At 36.0% G+C, this 21,581-nt stretch overlaps 1 protein-coding gene across 3 annotated transcripts in view; it reads right to left on the minus strand.

Annotated features, from left to right (window-relative positions):
• Positions 1-21,581, minus strand: part of LOC117177878 (steroid receptor seven-up, isoforms B/C) — a 115,054-nt gene that overhangs the window by 83,635 nt on the left and 9,838 nt on the right. For 2 of the 3 annotated variants that reach the window (XM_033368923.1, XM_033368925.1), the window contains exon 2: positions 5,115-5,273. In XM_033368923.1, coding sequence (XP_033224814.1) covers positions 5,115-5,273 — 159 coding nt within the window. The remainder of the gene's footprint in view (positions 1-5,114; positions 5,274-21,581) is intronic. The other variant, XM_033368924.1, reaches the window with a different exon arrangement.

The following is a 21,581-nucleotide window of genomic DNA, read 5'->3' on the forward strand; positions in this document are numbered from 1 at the left end:
TACGCCAATTAGCACAAATGGTAAGTTCCGACAGTGCCTACAAGTGTGCCTACTGGCCGCTAAATGGCAATACCGGTTTCATATGTATACACCTGGTATTGCAATTTTTATATTAGTTTTTAATTGTGATAATTTTATACGCAATTCAATTCTTCAAATCAATATTTAATTCACGTTAACAATTAATCGAGTTGATACGTTTTACTATCAAAATTGTTGAATTTCAAATACTTTACATTTTTACTTGTCCAAGTCCGCAAAACTAATATTATTATTTTTTTTAATTCACATGAAGACTTAGAAGTTACGAAAAAAGTATTAAAAATTTTAAAAGTAAAGGACTTTAGAATTACGCAGAAAAAGTTCAGTTTTTATTACACTTCGTTCTTGGTTACACCTTAATTTGAGCCCACTTTAGATTTGAAGCTAGATCTATGCTATTCTGTATCTTACAATTGTCATAATTATCATAATGGTGATACCTTCCACAATAATTTCTCAATAAGAGCAATTCTAAAACACTAAAATTAAGATGGGCTATGAACTGCAAGAAGATGGACTCGCTGTTCACCTAGCTTGATTTCGCAGGAACCTGATTCCGTCCGATTGCGAGATCCATTACCGAAGACCGGCTGTTGGACTTGAATCTCGCTATCAGTCGATCAATACCCGTGTGTATCGTTACAAAGAGAATTTACGTCTGGGACGTTCTCCACTTGTGCGGACGCGAGAAGTGGCTGGTCCGGACGCAGTGAAGAAGGAAGGGGGGCCACTAAACGCGTCTTGGACTCGCAATTAAGGGTTAATTAAATTGAGCGGCTTCCTAGATTTCTGTAATCATCGCGGACAGTATCTGTGGGGTAATCTTCAGCGCATCCTGTCTGCCTCGGGCCAGGCCTGCTTGCTCTCGGTGCCCACGGAAGGAAGGGTCCTCCGTGGTAAGGTCATACACCCCGCTGACCTCGGACCACCTTCTCTCTTTATCTGCGTCTTGAAGTCTCTTACTCTCTCAGTCTTTCACCATCTTCCTCAATCTCCTGCTCTTAAATGCCCCACCTTCCTCTCTTACTGTCACCCCCCCCCCCCCCCCCCCCCCCCCCCCCCCCCCCCCCCCCCCCCCCCCCCCCCCCACCCACCCTCCCAGTAAACTCTTTAGTGTAGATCTTCACGAACGGAGTTTTCCTGCCTCCCAAGGTATACTCGTGATACGTCCATCTCTTTGCAAATGCAGGTGTGCGTGCCTCTACGTACGCACGTACTCATGTGTTGCCCCGCGAACAACTCGAATTATTAACAAAAGCCAGGCTCGTGACTCTTTTCACGTAATGGGCGGATGTCGTCGTGACGGGACGGAATGACATGCGACCATCTTCTTCTGAACCACTCCTGTGGGAAATACGAGTACGAAGAATTTACGCAAGATTCTTTCAGATTTTTTTACATTTGATCAAGGTTCTTTTCTTTTTGAATGCTGCGAGCCAGAAAAGGGCACAATTTTAGGTACAGGAAAATTAAATAAATAAAGAAGTAAATAAAAATGAAGTTCAAACAACAAGATTGGCAAACAAGACGTGTATTTATCTGTGAAATGATCATGCGTTTTGTGTTAGAGTAAGCGCGTTATATATACGAGGTGTGTTCAAAAAGTAAGGTGACTTTTCAATTCTCGCGGGCTACGTACATTCAAGTTTTAAATTTTTTGTTTTGTTGTGTTGGTACACTCGTCACGATCATATGTTCACAGTTTTGACTATATAGCTCGTGTTGTTTTTCTAGCAGAGGCGTAAAAAGTTAGAAGGGTTTGGTGTGCTCGGCGATTTTCTTCTTTCGAAAAAAATGGAGCAAAGAGTTTGCATTAAATTTCGTGTGAAAAATGGAATCCAGTGCTCTAAAACTCTTGAAGTGTTGACAGTTACATACTTCAGAGTAAGAAAAATGTGTATAAGTGGTACAAGCTGTTCCAAGAAGACTGAGAGGATGTCGAAGACGAACCTCGCCCTGAACGTCCCAGCAGATCAACAACAGATGAAAACGTTCAAGCAGTGGAAGAAATGGTGTTGAAAAATAGCCGAATTACCATTAGAGAAGTTGCTGAAGATGTTGGCATATCGGTTGGCTCATTCCATGCGATCTTTTCGGACGTTTTGGGCATGAGACGTGTGTCAGAGAAATTTGTTCCAAAACTGCTTAATTTTGACCAAAAGATCCATCGCATGACCATCGCTCAGGAGATGTTGAATGAAGTCAATAATGATCCTGATTTTCTCAAAAGGGTTATAACTGGGGATGAATCGTGGGTATATGGCTATGGCTTCGAAACTAAAGCCCAATCGTCTCAGTGGAAGCATCTTGAGTCTCCAAGACCGAAAAAAGCACGTCAAGTTCGGTCAAATGTGAAGGTTTTTCTCACTGTCTTTTTTGATTACCGTGGCGTAGTGCATCAGGAATTCTTACCACAAGGTCGTACGGTCAACAAGGAGTATTACCTTCAAGTTGTGCGCCGTTTGCGAGAGGCGATACGCAAAAAACGTCCGGAACTTTGGAAAAACAATTCGTGGCTTCTGCATCACGATAATGCACCTGCTCATTCATCGTTGCTTGTGAAAGATTTTCTGACCAAAAACAGCACCAGAGTCATGCCTCAGCCTCCATATTCACCGGATTTGGCCCCCAGTGACTTTTTTCTTTTCCCAAAACTGAAAAGACCCATGAAAGGACATCGATTTTCAACGATTGAGGAGATAAAAACTGCATCGCTGAAAGAACTCAAGGCTATACCACAAAATGACTATCAGAAGTGCTTTGATGATTGGAAAAAGCGTTGGCACAAGTGTGTTACATCTGAGGGGGATAACTTCGAAGGGGACAACGTAAATATTAAAGAATAAATGAATATTTTTTGAAAAAACCATAAAGTCAACTTATTTTTTGAACACACCTCGTACATACGAGAAGATTGCGCTAGGGGCCGAATATACTTAACAGAGTATATAAGTAAACATTTAATTGCGACCGGGTGTGGAAAGGCCGTGCAGTTTCTCACGCCTCCTATCGGCTCTCGGCGTTATTCCGGACTTGGTTCTTCACGCTACGATAAGATCTGACCTTGTTTAAGGTGCATGCGCGAGGTTGCTACCACCATGGACAGCTATCCGGCTAAGAATCGTGCCCCTTATCGTCTCATCCGTTTCTCGTGGTCGCCGACGGTTCAAGACCAACCACGAGAAACGAACTTATAATTCGTCTTTGCTGCTGGAGAACCGTCAAAAGACGACCTTGACGCTCCGAGACGTTGATCTCCTTCCACTCACGAAAAAAAATCCATGGAGATGTTCGGAGAGAAAAACACAAGCGAGAAGCGTGCGAGACTAAAACGTTTGATACGTACTACATTACAAAACGAAAAAATACATCCTTCATTTTAATATCTGCAGACTGGTATTATAATTTACTACATATTTTTAAAAAGAGTGACTGAAACATATTAAACCAAAGCATGCTTTCAAAAAGTCTTTTTAGCTGAATTCAGTATCGGTGGATCACGATTAAAAAGTATCATTATCATTAAAAAGTAGGCTGTTTTGAACTAGACGACTATATTACATGTTAGCTTGCAATTTATTAATTGTAGGAAGGATGCAGGTATACGGCATTTTTGGGAGATGACACTTGAGAAACACAAGAGATATAAAGGCGCTGACCTGTTGCGAAAACTAGATTCAAGATTAAGGTTTTGAATATTCTTTGAAAATTATAATGTAATTGAAATCATTTAGTTGATAGTTGTCTTATGTGCTGATAGGAGTATAAAAGACGCCTATGAGTTATAGGTTTTGCTATCTGCATAATTAATACGAAAGGACGCTAAGTTTCCGTTATCGTTGCCTATGATTTTTGTAATATGAGATCATATCACAATTAATATGTAAGATTCATTTCCCTAATGTCCCAACTGTTTGAACAGCATTTTTTGACCATCGGTTCTGGATGTACCCAACAAAAAACATAATGAAAAATAAACATTCCATTTTGCGGTCAAACAATACAAGATACGAAAAAAGATGAATTGACAAAAATATGTTTCACCAACAAACACTAGGGTATTCCACCCTACAATAGATAATGATCCTACCATTAGCATTTTTAATTAATAACTATCTACTGTAGTGTCATTATCTACTGTAGGGTTGTCTCCCCTATACATTTTTTGTGAATAATTTGTTTATAGAAACCGTAGTTTTTGTTTTATTCGCAAAAAATAACATTAAAAATAAAAATTAGATTTTTTTACAAATGACCAAGAAAAATCTACAAATTTGTCAGATTTCTGTTTTAACAATGAATTTAAAATCATTTGTTTTTAAACAATACAAGCTACAATAACATTTTATTGAACAACTATTTTGACCTGATATATCTACAAATTTTCTTATAACCATTTTACGCTATGGTGCGTATTATTGCTTAAATCGTAAATAATAACTTTAAAAATAAACAAATTAAATTTATGGAAAAACAGCACAAGATGAAAAAAATGTTCCATAAGAACCTTATTTTTTATAGTTTTATTATAACAACAAGACCATGCGCAGCAGGCAGATTTTTTTTGATTTTATTAGGAGAATTGATCATTTATGTATTGGGTACTATTTTGCAGACCCGACTTATTTCGTTTCTATTTTAAAAGACAACATTATAATTACTTGTTTGAAGAATAGTTTCCGATCGTGATTTGAAAATGCATTAGTACATACTCTTTCATGCATCATCAAGTATTCAGATAGAGATTGTAGCAAAATCTTCCATCAAGATTCTGGTCAATATTGATAGGTTATTATTATTTATCATATTATTTATTTAAGAATAAAAAAATGGTTAGAGAGTAACCAAAAATATCAAGATTTTTACTGCATCGGACAAAATTTTGAAATCAAAAAAGACTAGGCCAGAAAAGTTTCCAGTTAGCTGTGAGAGACCGAAAGTGAAAATGCGTGCCAGGTTGTTATTGGATCAATTTGGTGTTTTTTTGACCCATTCCAATATACTGACAGAGATCCAGATGGAAGTTTAGGCAGAAACTAGTTTTAAGGAAATACGTAAAAAAGGATCATTACAATGCATACCTTCCCGGCGCATGCCCATCTTCAGGCACTTTTTCAGGCGGCAAAACTGGCACTGGTTCCTATGGTGTTGGTCGATAGGGCAATTTCGGTTCCCCCGACATGAGTATGTGAGATTTCTTCTGACACTCCTTTTGAAAAAACTCTTGCAGCCTACAAAAAAGTACAAAACCTCTCATTAGTTATTTTATATTCATTAAATAAATCAACATTAAAGTGGTATTTTCTCGACCTGAGTAACATGTTCATGTTCATTTATAGTTCAATAAAACCGGTATTTTACGTTGTTAATGATCGCACTTTTCTTAAAGACTCTAATTCCGAATAAAAACATTAATTTTTCGACTTTTATTTTGGTTTTAATAATCTGCGCACGAATCTGGTTGTTTTTTAGCTAATGCCCATAAAACAACAGTTACTGCGTGCAGCGATCATATTTTAAAGTTTAACGTGCTTGGAGATACTACGAAGGAAAGACGGACGCGCCTGCGACGATCGAGAAAATAATGAAGCAGCTGAGCGAGGTCAATGCATTTCACCGTACACATCCTCGACGACTTGCGTGAAAGACTCATAAATTAGCGGAGCATCCACTAGGTATGGAGTGTACTGAAAACTAAGCTATAAGAGAAAGGATCCTAGTACGTGCCGCGATATACACGCTTTGCAAATACTGCGCTATTACTCTGAGACCTCAACACTTTTCCAGTTACCTAACACTAAATCATTTAAATTAAGTATCGGTCTGATTGAAAAATCACTAAAGCATCTGGCCGAAGTAAGCTACTTGAGTTTCTCTCACGAGCAAGCAGATGATCTATCGAAAATCGAGTTTAGGTATTCCTTAATTGGCACATGTGGGTGGTAAATTGGTAACTGCGTTATGAAGAATTTGCATTAAACGAGTAAATAACGGTTTTGAGAGCCGGTCATGGGTTCTTCCATTGCATTTTTTTTCTCTTTTTTGTGTTTGAAATATAGTGGCAGGCGCCAAGTCGATTTTCATTCATTTTTTTCTGAAAAAGAACAATCATATTGCCTGTTTTTGAAAGAAGGAGAAAGTACGAAAAGTGGTACAAGAGAAAAAGAAGAAAATTCCAACTTCCGCCGCGTAAATGGCGTATGCAGCGCTGATCTCTGGAGTACACGCATGTAATTCAATCATGGAGGAATCCCACGCCGCGGAAATGACTCGGACGAAGCCGCTCACCTTAGCACATTTCACTCTGGTGTTCGTCTGCATGCACCCCGCGCGAATACTTAAGGCTTAGTGGGTGCACGTGAATGTAGAAAATACCGTGGGGCGTGGTAGGGATGCAAAAGACGCGGGAAGGGTAGCGCGGGGGCGGAACAATGATACGTGATTACGCAAATTCTGCAACATGCACAATGCAGCCAGGCCAGTACACCTCGAGGTCAACTTGCCGAGCGTGCAGGTACTACCACCAAGTTCGGCGAATGCGGACTTCTTATAAGAATGCGAAAGCTCCCCGTCGTGTCGGGACTAGGTATCCAACTGATTCGATTATGAAAATTCCTTCGAAAAATAAATAAAATCTATGCCCTTCTTGCCTGTTAACGTTAAGACAAAAGAGCTCATACAATCTTGTATGAATTATCTTCAAACTGCTTGAGATCGTACCAGTGGATATTTTGACGAGCACTTGTGCGAACTTCTAATTGGTAGTAGTTTTCCATGATTTAAAAGAATTGATTGATCAATTAATAATTGGAAATGCAATGCGATTTTATTGATTGTAAGTGAAAATTCATCATTAAGTGTGTTATCATTTAGAGCTCATTAATCGTTTTGGGCTCCTTTTCAGAAAGTGGGGTTCATTTTTATTGCAGCTCCTTTGGAAACAAAAATGGGTTCCAAAATGGAAACTTCAGTTTTTTATGTGTTGGCGCCAGATTTAATCCTAGTGAAGACATGATAGATTCCAGAGAAGTAGTAATTTTTCACTGGAGCTGGATTTAAAAGTGTCAATGCCAGAAGTGGACTCCAGATTCAAATTTCATGACAACTGATTCATAATTCATGATATCAAACTTATAATTGGTGAGACTAGCAGACGTAGGCTGAAGAATTACAAATTTAATTCCAAAGTGGTGATACTACATGGTGAAGATGCCATGTATCATAAATGAGCAATTGAATTAAATAAACTGTATGCAAGTAATAAGTTTGCATAGTAAGAGCACGTGGGACACCCGTGAGTCGCTTGAGAGTGCATATAGCCGCGGGGTTAAAAGGGGATCGGACAGCGCTCGCGCACATGCTTGATTAGTTTCAAAATCAGATACGATTACAGAAGTCGGCGATAAAACTTATCACTTATAAGACTTATAGAAGACAGTCTTCAAAGTCGATAATATCAACAACATTTAATTCAAAAATCTGAAATTAATATTTCGTGAGAACCTTGATATAAATGTTGCTCGATTTCTCTCTCTCTCTGTCCATTTTTTTGAAATTATTATGAAGCACGCTTATGAAGAGAACAATTTTCAAAAGAAAGGGACATTGTTAAACGTCCATGCTGGTACTTTAAATCAGGAGTTTTTAACAGTAAGCGTAAGCGAGGATATGAAGTTGGCAACATTTTATCCCCACTTTTCTTACATCTATCGTTTGCACTCTTTTATGAAACGCGTAGTTTAACGTTCACTATGCAAAAGGTTGGAGATGAGTAAAATTCCGTAAAAAAAGTGGTGACGATTATTGCTAACTTCACATCATCTCGTGTGCATTGCTGGGCACTCCTGGTTTAAATGATGGTATATTCTAAAGGTTGTTTTCTCATGGCTAAAGGACTGGTGAATCAATTTATTATCGCACCTCACTTGAGACCTTGCTTCAGAAAAGGGTCTTATCTAAATCACTAGAGGTGCATTAGCGAGCTGTTTAACATTTAACGAAACATAGAAGGGAGAATCATAAGGTTAGTAGATAACAAACTAGGCATGAAAGGGTCGAGTTTCTGGACGCCCCCTCCGAAGATCGTAAAAATAAAGATTTATGAGACTTGCAGATCAAGATCGATGAGCGATTAGAGTGAAGGCTATAGGAAGATGAATATCCTCTTGGCTTGAACAATACTCGTAACCATTTTCATGAATCATGCTCTTATTTCACAATTTTACGAGAAGGGTATCTATTTAAATGCAAGATGCGAATGATTAAACTAATGTTTGAAGAACGTTATATTTTTCATTCCTTATTATATCTTATGAAGGACAGTCAAGTAAACAAAATCACCTGGAATCGAAATTGGTTGATCGATAACCTATACAAAAGTTATGATTTGTGAGCTTCTTTGGGTTACTTCCCCTTCTCTTTAGAGATCGGACACTAGGATAGATCCAGCGATCTATCCATGTATTTCTTTTAAGATTAAGATTTAATAGTTGTTATAACATCTATCTAACATGCATTTCTTCATGTAGCAGATTTTATGTGGTGACATCAGAAATTATTACCTATTCATCATTCAAGATAAATCACTTAGATAGTTTATGAATAACCTATCAACACGATTATTGAATGTTTTTACTCAATATATTTCCCTACATATTTTCTTATATCAAATTTCTTAATTCAGCCACAGAAATCAGCATTTCGTTGTTCATTTCTCACGCTCCTTTTCTACCTCTAGAATCTTAAGATAAATTTTAATGTGTACACTCCTGGCATCAGCAGACTTGGAAAAGTTCTCAAACGTAGATCCATGTCCAAGAGGCTGCTCTAAAGCAGTGAGCATAAGTGAGTGTGGGGTCGTCATAACTACAAATTGCATCGTTACACGCAAATTACGCGATTATAGTACGCGACTCAACCGCCAGAAGGCGCTGTATATGGTCTCAGGAGCGCGTGAGCTCTTTGATAGCGAGATAGAGAGCAAAGGATAAGAAAAAACGAGGAAGGTAAAGAAAGAGAGAGAGAAGACTACAACTACTGTTTATACTTTCAGATTGTAAGTTGCGCGAGGCTCTCGAACTCAAATTGCTCACGTCATTGAATTTTCATTGCTCAGTCTCGTTCGCGGCCTTCCATACCGATGTCTCGACTGAAATCGCTCTTTCTTCCGCACTTTATTTGTCGCACACTTTGTTGGAAAACAAAAAAGAAGCTAATTTGAAGTTAAGGAAAGCACTTTGAAACCTTAAAAGCGTGGCTCGTGATCCAGGCCGGCCCCCTTTCTTGAGACGGGATTAAACGTCTATTGGACGATAAACCGAGCTTCTGTTATGAGATTATTTATAGATCTTCTGTTGTCATAAAAAAGTGACTACAGTTCAAATTTTTTATTGCTAAAAGGGTGTGGTTTCCTTCCGACATTTTGTTTCTATACTCTGTTCAGCGAGAGAATGATCGACAGCGCGCAGTTTTTTCAGAAAAAGGTGGATTAAAAAGATTTTTCTACGGCCATAAATCCAAGAATGATGACGTTTGGGAAAAAGAGAGGTTAAATACTTAAAATTCAGGCCTTTCGTAGCATGGTTTCCGAAGATTTAAAATCTCTAAGCCACGCCGTTATGACAGTTTGCGCGAACTGGCCGAAAATTCGTCGTTCTTGTCGATCATTCTCTCGCTGAACGGAGTATAGTAGAATTGAAAATGCATGTGAATAAAGATCTAGCTAGATGCATTCGAATGAACTTAACATGCTTATCAATAAACAGTTATCCTTTGGAAGAGAATATTTCGTTTCCTTGGATTCATTTTTGAAAAACTCTCTTGGATACCAAAAACTGATTTCAATTAATACTACGTTTTTAATTGTGGCTATTTCTTTCAAGGGAAATTCACTTTTTGGCTGATATTATCGAAATAAGTGAGTGTTTTTTTTGCATGGAAAGAAAGTTTCGAAATACGCTCTTGGAAATATAAACCAACGAGAATTCGAGAGGGCGATGTCTACCAGCATGCTTACTCATGCTTACGTTCGCTGCACACATTTATTTCCGTTGGATCGAGTGTGTAAATTGGACGATTCGAAAGAACCGCGACAGTCGAGGGAACGTGTGAAAATGAATTACGACTTACAATCGCCGTGTCAAGCAAGTCAACGACCCAATCCGTTCATTAAATCGATAAAATCGTGCCAGTATCATTTCTGAGCGAGTTGCAAGTGCCTTTTAATCATGTATGGAGTTAAAACCCATTTTGCGACTTTACCTACATTTGGGGATACGCTACATACTATACATCATACCCTTACAGTATCCACATAGTATCCCTTCTGTATGATGTAACAAAAACGCAAGAAAAACCGTAAGATGAACCTTTAATTTATTGCAATTCGGAATCTACGTTAAATTTTTTGTGAGAAGGTGACGCAATAATTACAATAGTTGTTTTTGCAGCGTTAAAAATTAATAAAATACAGTACCAGTCATTAACATAGGTTGAATGTGACTTCAAGCGCATCTTCTTTCTGTGGTATAATACTACTTAAGCGAATATGGCTGCGCGTGAATTCGCCCTCAGCAGAAGTCATGACCTTTTCTAAATTTTTAACGCTACAAAAAAAACAATTGCAATTACTTCGTGATATTCTAATGGAAAATTTAACATAGAACCCGAATTGCAACAAGCTAAATGCCCATCTTACTGTTTTTTGTTTAGTTTTTTTACACGATACGAAAAGGATAGTTTGTGGGTACTATGAGCATAGGGGACGCTGCAGCCGCTACAGCGTACCCTTTTAGTATAACGGAAAGGATACGCTACAGTGTGTAGCGTATGCTTTCCTTTCATGCGGTTTACCAGCGAGATTAAGACTAAATCCGGTATATGGAGCGCTTAAACACAAAATATAACTGTGCGGTCCGATTTTACTACAGAAAGGCGCAAAATATAATTTGTAATTTCATTCTGTGATGACCAGCCATTCTTATTTTTTATAGATTAGTCAACTGAACACTTTAACGTTGAAGACTTTAAAGTCTATGGTTGATAGCTATGAGTGGCTGAAAGAATGAATCGCTTTATTTTCGGCTACTCGTGTTAAGTTTTTCCAATTCTTCGAGTGATACTTAACTATGGGTTTAGTTTGCCTATCATTGAATCCTTGCTACTTTTTATTCAAATACAATTAACGAAACGAGACAGAGAGTTAGCAGCACGACCGTGACTCAATATATCGGGGGTCTAAGCCCATGCCGACGGCACGGAAACTATTTTGCAGAAATGTTCATTTTCTTTGAGCACGTTTTACCGACATAAGAAAATCAGTAATCTCACACAGTTTCAGAGGCGCTTCACGCTCAAGAAATCACACCGTCTTCAGTGACGCGTAAAGTCATTTTAAAGTGAACGTGAAACTTCCGTGGAAGAATAACCAAGATATTTTATTCTACAATGTAAAATCCCTATGAGGCTTGTCAGGGTGGCCGCTGGACCGGGACAGTAGAAACACACACCGGAAAATAACGCGATTTTTTTTAGCCCGATAATAACAAGAAAATGACATTCATATTATTTGTTGACCCGGAATTATTAACATTTCAGTAGAAAAACTTGTTTGTCAATATTCATTTCTAATTGTTCATTCTCCACTAAAAAAATTCTAGAATAGATGTTTAAAGCTTAAGCAATTAAAAATTAAATGTGCTTGTAATACAACAGTTTTGATAGTACAGTGCAATCCTTCAACAGCCCTACCTTCTATAGCCCTTCGGAGAATTGACGTCGCGCCACACGTAGGTGTAACAGGAGCTGCGCGGTGTGCGCGGGGTCTGAGGTTGTCACACAGGCGAGCAAACAAACGTGAACGAACAAAAGCGGAGTGGGCTCTAATGAGTTAGTATCCACCCACCGTCAGCCCCAAAATCGGCACTATAGAAGAGTTTCACTGTATATAAAACGTGTCAGCTAAATTAACTATAAATACAAATTATTCACATATTTTAATAACTGAACTGAATATTTGAAATTGAAGAACAATTTTTATAGACGGCTGTAAAATTTAAGAGCAGACACAATTCTGCTCAAAAGGCAACAATTTACAAATTAAACCATTTAAAATTAAATTAGCAAAAAATTCTACCGGTTCCAATAGAAAATCCGTAATGGTTACACCACTAAATATGGCACAATATAATATTGCTCAAAATTGAAATATTCAAACCTGGAAGCCCTAAGAGTAGAATGAGTTGTTTCATAATTCTGAATTGTTAAAATTTCCGTATGCTAAATTTACAATTATAAAACTTACAATTTCCATTCTTTTAATATAAAAATTATTAATTTTACAACTAAAATTGAAGCCGCTTGTGTAAAAGAGACGTGAGTGATATTTTGGTTAAAATGTCTTACATAATTTTTTGTTTACATTATGAAGACAGATTCGATGTCAAGACTAACAAAATCTGCTTGGCTACGAATGTGGATTGTCTAAAGTTTGAAACCAATGGCTTCTTATAAAAATTAAGTTTTCATAAATTCATGAAATTAGAGGAATAAAATTTTCACAAATTTAAGAAAACGAAATATCCATGTTCTAAAAATCTAGAGTGTGAACCTGTATCTAATCAAAAATGCATAATTAATTTGAGATATGTTTGTTAAATAACTGAAATAATCGTCTTGAATCGATAGAAGCAAGTTATATTTTATTCAGTGAATGTCCTCTGCACTGAATTCCGTGATAAATAGTATATTAATAGTATCTGATTACTTTTGAAATTGATAAAAAAAGTATGATGATCATATAAAATGGAACTAAGGATTGCCTAATGAAATGAAACGATCACAAAAAGTAAAGTAATCTGACGGATTTGAGTTTGATAGGTTGACTTTATTAGGTTTACTAACGAGATTGTGCGAGGTGGTCAGCATAATGCGTCTTTTATGTTTGCCTGTTCACGTGTGCTCGAATATAGAGGCCTAACATTGATTACAATATAGGTATGTAGCGGGCTGAAATCAGTTGCGACAGGTACTCACGCCAATGTACCGTAACCATTGGCCCGAGTCCGTTGTATGGGTAATTGCCGGAGCTATTATAATGAACATGACCTATTAAAATTAAATCAACTTCTCATTAGACGGAGAAATATCAATTGAATTAGGCCTATTCGTTTTTGCCTAACCAGTGCCACTTTATGAAAAAACTCGCTCCAATCTACACCGTTTTTGCCACTTACCGGAAGTCGTTTTTTAATACAAATTTTAAAATATAGCACACTTCCATCCTGTTTTTAAACTTTCTTTAGCTCCTATAAGAGCGCAGAAGGAGAAACGTGATGAGCAACTCGTTTCTGAGTGAAGAATACAACTTATACGAAAGCATGTGATATGCAAAATAAATATAACGCTATAATTAATGCAAAGTCGAGTACTTAGTTTCGAATATTACACCGATATAATGCACTTTTTAACATGATTAACACATTCAAATAAAAAAATTAAAATTGATTGTAGAAGCATGAAATTGACACCTGTTTAATTACTTTCAATAATATGATTTTAATTCAATGAGAAATATGAAAAATCATTAAATTAAGGATTTACTTAAAGGAACAGCAAAGGTGAATGGACGTATATTTTTCAATTTGAATGAAACCTGTTTAGAGAAAATATAAAAACGCATCCGGGGTACACACCGTTCAGTCAATGATTTATAAGCCAGGAGACCTCTTATGGTTATTTCACGCGTAATCGTTTCTTCTTGTTAACAGTAACACTTGCGTTACAGCATGTGAACTTGTACAAAGCTAAATGTGCGATTATCGCGCATGTCGGATGGGAGAGGAAAGGCCTAACGCCTGGATTTAATTGACAGTTCCTGGCATGAACGACGCGACGTCAGCCACGTCTTGGCTAATTGCACAAATCAGATGTGCAATCGTCAGAAACTCCTTACTGTTGATATCGATTCTCCACGCAATCACAAAAGTTTCCTGCTGACGATGAATTATTACTCTACATCTACAAAGTTTCCGGAAATTCTGATCTATTTTCCTAACAATTATTTCTATCTATCCATCACTTATTTTGCAATTATAGTGGCTATTGCGTTGTATGAAATTTTTTATATACATGTTGTGTTTAATCTGAGTTTTAATAAGTCTAAGACTGTGTTTGTTTCAGTATTTTTTTCAATTCTATTCTATTTTTTATTATTATTACAGTTGGAAGTCACGATTAGAGAAATATTGTTGATGAAATTGTTCAAATCGAGCCAGTTTAATTGGTGTAGTTGTTCGTGAAGGATGAAGATACTTCATTATGCGTGGAAGGAGACCCTTGTTGGTGATTATATACACCTTAATATCTTGGAGGTCTTTTACGTGAAAGACAAAAGGTTCTTTGAAAGGTTAAATTGTTCTCATAAATTACCATATGAGTCTCATAATTTGGTCATAATCAGCGCGATTCGGGAGAGAAATATTCTTTTAAAGTCTATAAAAAAAATTTTTTGTATAATAAATTTTTTAAACCTTTTTTTGATTTGTACTAAGGTTATTTTTTCATGGTTGTACTATAAAATGAAATTAAAAACAAGGGACAATACGTAAGTACAACTATGATAAGAGTTGGTGCTCGTTTGTACAAGTGTATAATAGTCAGTTATGTGAAATTGGGGGTCTCGTGATCAGCGGAGTGTGCCGGATTCGTCTTGAACTTGATCGCAGGTTTTCGTCTTGAGTAGCACCTTACCGTCACTTCCTTGGCTCATAGAAAGAGTGAACGCTCCATGTACCCGGCTAGGTACTAGTACACGATCTTCTCTAGTTATATGCGATGCATGGAATTATTCGAAACGACTTGCCCGGACGCATCCTCTATGACCAATTATCCCGCTAACGAACCCCGCGCGCGAACACACATTTCATATCTATAATGCATCGCCCTTTCTCTCTTAGATTCTATTTTTCACTCATTCTCTAACCTCATGTTTGCAGGAGCGGAGGCTAATTAATTATAACAATGTCGTTAATTTTACGCGGCCGAGTCGAAACGTTCCTGACCGCTTCTCGACTTACTTCCGCCCCTTTTTCTATCTTCCTACTCACCTTCCTCTACCTTCATCAATTAGTCCGCGTATCATTCACGCGATGTTTCCTACGCAATCTGAAACTGAATCACATTTACGAGGTCTTCCAAGGTATGAAAAATGATAAGTGGATATTTCTTATAATTTTTTTGCGATAATTATATGAATGTTCTCTCAAACTGAATTATTAGATGATTACTAATTGAAACAGTGCGAACCAATTTAAAAATTCCCTGACTTTCCGTGTAAAACAAATTTTTCTTCTTCTAAATTGATCCTAAATTCTTTGAGTGGCAGCCGGTATTTCCTTAGCCCAAAATGCTCTCTAAACAGTTTTTCAAGAAAATAGTTGAATAATAGAGGAATAAATTTTGATATTTAGGTATGAACTTTATTGAAAAAATAGTTAAACTGAAAAAATTAACTTTCAACCAGATTTTTGCATTTAGAACCAAATAGTTTAAACAGTATTCTTTTGAACTATTTGACTATTTTCAATCTTTTGACAAAAAAAGTTTAAAACAAGGATTTACATTTTTAACCACGTACTTGAATTTTTAATTTGGAAAAAGAATTATCAAAGCAAAATGTAATAGTACGCATTTCATTTAAGAAATATTATAGTTTTCAATTAAAGAGATGGAATTTACAAAGAACCATGGACTTCTAACCAACTACATTTATTTTTATTCAAAGAGTTGCATTTTTATCCAAAGAGTTGAAGTTCTAACCAAAAAAGATAGCATTTATACCGAAAGATTTGAATTTTCAACCAAATAGACAATTAAAAATCATGAATTTTCAATTAAAATTGGAATAGGTAATTTTTTATTACACAAAATTGATTTGAAACCTAAAGAAAACTAATGTTAAAAAAAAGCATTAATTTTTCAACTAATAAAATAGTTTTTAACAAAGGAATTCAACTTTCAAATAGTTTAATTTTCTATTAAAAAGATGGCTTTGTAACAAAATAGTTGATTTTTGAACAAAATAATTACATTAGTAGTGTGCAAAAAAAAACTCTGAACCGCGCGGGCCAGTTCTAGTTTTGTGAGAGCCGGGTCCGATCGAGTTTCTGAGTTGACCCGCAGACACGCAATCAACCCGACAATCCACAAACAAACCGAATTTACGATATAAACTATAATTATTAGTTAAACAGCAATTTAATACATTTTACTTGATTGAGATGATATTACGAATTTTGACGTGTATGCCCTTTTTGAATGCCAATCTTTTGGTTTTTGCAGGAACAAATGACTACAGAGGGACGCACTTCACCTAACCGAAACTATAATTATAAGGGTTTTAATCGGGGACTACGAAAAACGTAGGAAGGGTTTTAGGTCGGTCAATGTTATATGTACTTACGCAGCTTTTCAGGGTTTTAATTTGACTGTAAATTATTGCGCGTTTGCGGGTTTTGCGGGTTAAATTTGGGTGGTCGGGTTGAATGCGGGTTCTGCAGGTTGGTGCGGCTTGGTGGTCTGAATGCTGGTAGTCAAATTGATTGCGGATCTACGGACCAACCCGTAAACTCTAACAGACCCGGTCCGCATAAAACCCTACCCGACCCGCATCAAGTTTACACACCCCTAGCTTCTATGCTGAAATTCAATTTCGGACGCCACATTAAAATTGATTCGTTTAAAAAAATATATTATCTTAAAAATTAAAAATTAGGCTGAATTTTGTATACACAAAAATACATGATACAATTAAAAGCAAGTATGGATTACAGAATAATTCTTGAATTTACAGCCTTATTTTCATAAGTATTTAGCTAATTGGCTATATCGCTTCCTGTAAAGTATCCAATATCCTAAACATGTTTTTCGTTAATTGAAATACATAAAAATGCAATTAAACACTAGGGGATTTTATATACTCAGATAATTAAATTTTCACAAGCCTCATTAATTTATCCGATCCTCTTCTATTTTTACACGCTGGCTAAGACTCAGGTTTATTATAGATTAAATGAATTCTTACTTTATGCATTTTATCACCGCGTATTGCGTTATGATGATATACTGTTGTATTAAAATTCATCAATGAAATCAATCATTAAGTAGCGATAAGGTATAAAATAAAGGAACTATAATGTAAGATTGTAAAACGAGAGACGAGAAAAATTTCATGGGTATACTTCAGGACGTATAATAAATATATTGCATCAATCTCTAATTGGATTTACAGAGAATCGCAAACCCTACTGAAGCAAAGGTCAAAGGTCAAACGATTCTTCACTAGTCGCGTATATACGTTTCCTTCGTTTTATCTTAAATGTTTATTATATGGAATAATATATCTAATAAATGCACCCCTGATAAATTAAGCGTCTAAAATACAATTATACATAGTATTTCATAATAAAAATGTATTTATAACTATGCTTCTTCTCGGTGCAGGGTTGCTATACATTCAAATGAATTCCTTTTCTATACAAGTTTCTCGAATCGTCGCAATTGAATCCAAAATGTGCTAATAATTTCTTGAGAGTCCGATTTTATTATTAGGGTTCACGTTGCCCCTTGTAAGTCACGGATTCTTGCGGCTGCAAGTCAAAGTGGGTGAAGATTAATTGAACCAGAAAAAGGAGGATCTGTTCCACTTTTATACTAGCTTGATTAACGACTATGCATGCAATGATGAGGGGTGCGTGGATGGAAAACAATTTATTCCAAGAGGGGTAAGATATAAGGCAACGGTAGAAATGAGATTAATAAAGATTAGCAAAGTCGGAATAATATAATATGATCTCATTATACCGATTAGCCCGCGGGGCCTGCAGGATGTCTGGCTTCTTCGCGATGGGGTAGCGCAGACATAAGTCAGTAAGTCCGTAAGTCTGTAAGTAAGCGTAAGACACCGAGGGAGAATAAGAGACCCCGGAGAAGCCTTTGGCGAGTATCTCAGACCGCAATAGAAGAATTGAATTTCCTCATTCTCAAGCCCCTTGGTGAATACCCAAAACTCAATCTGCAACGGAACATGTTTAAAAAATAATATCTCTGCTCTGTCAAAACAAATTTAATTCCGATACACAACGTAAGAAGTTTATTCATGCATTAGGTTATTCATGAGGTAGACACAATTAACTTAGTCTTTTCTTATTATATATTTTCGGTCCTTAACCCGAATTGCCTGTTGATATTGAGGCAAAATCTGGATGGTCTGTTCTGTTTCCCTTTCACATATGCTATATAATGTAGCATTGTTTCACACGCTGCCCCCGCAGCACCATGTTATTATCCTGTCCCGAGGTACCACCCCCTTATTTCCGAAGGCTCTGACTTTCCGCGCACCTGTGTGTCCCCGCCGAAAAATAGACCATTCCCCTAATGATCATATCCTTTAAACATAACTGCACTCCCAATACACTGACTACGTATGAGAAACATTTATGTTAAACTCAATCCTCAAATAGCCGATCTAGATTTGATGATAAGATCATTGAGTCGTTAACAAATGAATTATTAAAACATTAAGCTTCAAAGATGAAACTGATATGTAATAAAGAAAAATTAATTTTGTCGAGAAATCTATTTTGAGTGTAACCTATTATTTTCTTATACTTTATGAGACATTAAATGGTAAAAGCCAAGCTATTCTTCGGTTTACTGATTCTTGACAAATTTTTCACAAATTATATAGGCCAAGTACAAAGTACATTTGAAATATTAATCGCATGAAGGTCTTGGTTATATTACCAACAGAAAATATATATTTGTTTCAGCGCCTAACGTATCATTAATCTTATACTTTATGAGTCGTTAAAAGCTTGATATTCTTTTGTATTCAATACTCCGTGAATTTTTCCGTTGATTCAAATCAGCGCGGAACATTATCTCAGCTCCAATAATGTAGACGTTTAGTTTAAAAATATATTACCAACAAGTGCAAGACATAATTTATCATCAAGGAATACCAATTTGTGAATAGATTCATTTGATTTACTTTTCTTGCAATCTGTCTAACAAGAAATTTCTGAAATAATTTCTTTTTTCAGGTTGTCATACTGCAGTAGTCTTAAGATATATTTTGCATCATAATGATCTGGTTCTACATAAAATAATTGCCTTTGACACAAAGTAAATGTGCAGAATCTTCTGGAATCATATATGATGAAAATGAAAGAGAATTTTAGAAACATTAAATTACTTTTCAGCCATACGTTAGATTTCGGATATTTTATTGCACGGGCATGCAAGCGTGCATACGATACGGTATGCACTATGCATGTTACTTAAGAATGTCCGTCGCTCGGATTATAGTAATCACGCAGTGTGTGGGTAAACTAGTGTTTAAGAAGAGATATTATTTGTCATGTATTATACGTGACGTTGGTGCGAGTCACGTTACATCCCTAAGAGCATGGAAATCGCAGAAAGTATATTATACGCTCCGGGAACCTTTTTTCTCTCCATTCCTCTCACTTCGTTCCATGAATTACATGTTTTGATTCTTGTGAAATAATGCCGACAATAGTAGAAATAACCCTTATTTAATCTCGATAGATGGACACCTTATAAAAATCATACAGGCCATTCTGTAGATTCACCCAGTTTCAAATTGTATTAACACCTCAGAAATTAATGATATGTTCAGTACGGACCAGAACTGAGATGAGTTTTTTTTTTAATCTTCATTCAAACCCAGTGTAAGCACCCTTTCGAGGGTAGGAATAGGTTTCCAGGAAGAGGGAAGTAGGATGTGCCGTAGGGGGTTAATCTTGCTGGGTGCGGCGGAAACAGCAGCAGGATCGTTCGGAAGGACTATTATGCAATAACCAAAGACGAAGAACCGTGTTCGAGTCGCGGAACTTCGAAAGGGAGGTCCCGGGTCTCATGTAATCGGCAGATTAATGTTCGTTCCTCGATTCGAATCCTGAACCAGATCGCTGGACAATCTGACCGTGGACATATTCGGACCTCGTCTGACCGATCTCGACGCGAAGACCACTCTCGTACAGGGAGCGGAGCTTGTCTTTGATTTACAACCAGTCATAGAAGAGAACCACGCGTATCAGAAAGGTTTATGTCCTCCCGGTCGAGGACCTCGGATTGTAAAAGTTCAAAGGCCAAAGAATTCACTGATCTGTGAAGTCAATCTCATCCACAATTACTTTACACGCATTCTTTCATTCAGAAAAGGTTAACATTTAAAACATCTGTTTTAGGAATCAAACAAAAATTATAAAATACTGAATGTTTGCAAATTTCATTTCTTCAATCATGAATTCTACCTTTTGAAATTCTAAATAATTCTCAAGAATTTAATTGGATTTTTCTTATTTTTACATAAATTCTTTAATAATGTTCTGCTAAAACTACGTATATTAACGTAATTCAAGGAAATAATAAAAAATATAACCTCGAAAATATCCACGTATGACATTTTCAAGATCGACTCGAGAAAACACTTATCAAATTGCAAAAAATAGCAATTATTGGTAATTTTTTGAGCTGGTAAAGGAGTAGGGTGTGACAGAACTTTCCTCTTCTCTTTTCAGCTTGAAAAATTACCATTTTATATTTCAAAAAATTTTATTAACATTTATAATGTATTATTAAAATAAAATTTAATAAACATTATTAATTTGGTGTTAATCATAGAAAGTTATAATTGTTACTATTCTAATATTTCAAATTAATGAACAGTTAGTGAAATTCCACAAAATAATTCAAAATCTATTAATATTTAATATTAATGAAATTTTCGATTATTTTTTTCAGAAAAATTCAAATGCTCCTATAAAAAATACATAAGATGATGTATAAAGGGATTATGATCCCGTAAAAAACCGAAACTTTAGACAAAATATTTATTGAAAAAGAAATTTATTATAAATTTGTTATTTTTGAGAAAAATACAAATGTTTTTTAAGTATCCCTCGATTGATTTTTCACTTTTCAACAATAAAAAAATTTTTGCAAAACGTTTGTAACTATTTATTAGAAAATTCGGAAAAGTTACCACAGTAAACAACTACCTCTAAATTTGATTACAAAAAGAACGAAATTTAAAATTTTCTATATAATTTCCATAATTCTATATTATTAGAGACTTTCAATATTATTGCATTTCAAGTAAAGTTTCAGAATTTAGCGTTTTAAATGATTCTCTTATATTCGAACTTTTATTCTATAAAATTCTCAGTTTAAAAATGATTTATTCTTGAAAACTTCCAAATTCAAAATTTTCGTTTTGAATAGTTGTTTAACTTTTTAACTTTTTGCAACTTTAACTTAAAGTTCGGATTTGCTTAATTTTTTGTTTTTCAATAGCTTTACGTATTATTGCAATTTTAGATATTTGAAATTTTTCAATTTCAAATAGAGCGTTCAGTATTAAATACGAGGGTGGATTGATAAGTTTCCGGCCTGACCAAGAGATGGCGCCACTAGGCCTACCTTGAGGTGGCGTTCTATAGTACCATCCTTAGATA

The sequence above is a fragment of the Belonocnema kinseyi genome, chromosome 8 (genome assembly GCF_010883055.1).
Source record: "Belonocnema kinseyi isolate 2016_QV_RU_SX_M_011 chromosome 8, B_treatae_v1, whole genome shotgun sequence".
Lineage (NCBI taxonomy): Eukaryota > Metazoa > Arthropoda > Insecta > Hymenoptera > Cynipidae > Belonocnema > Belonocnema kinseyi.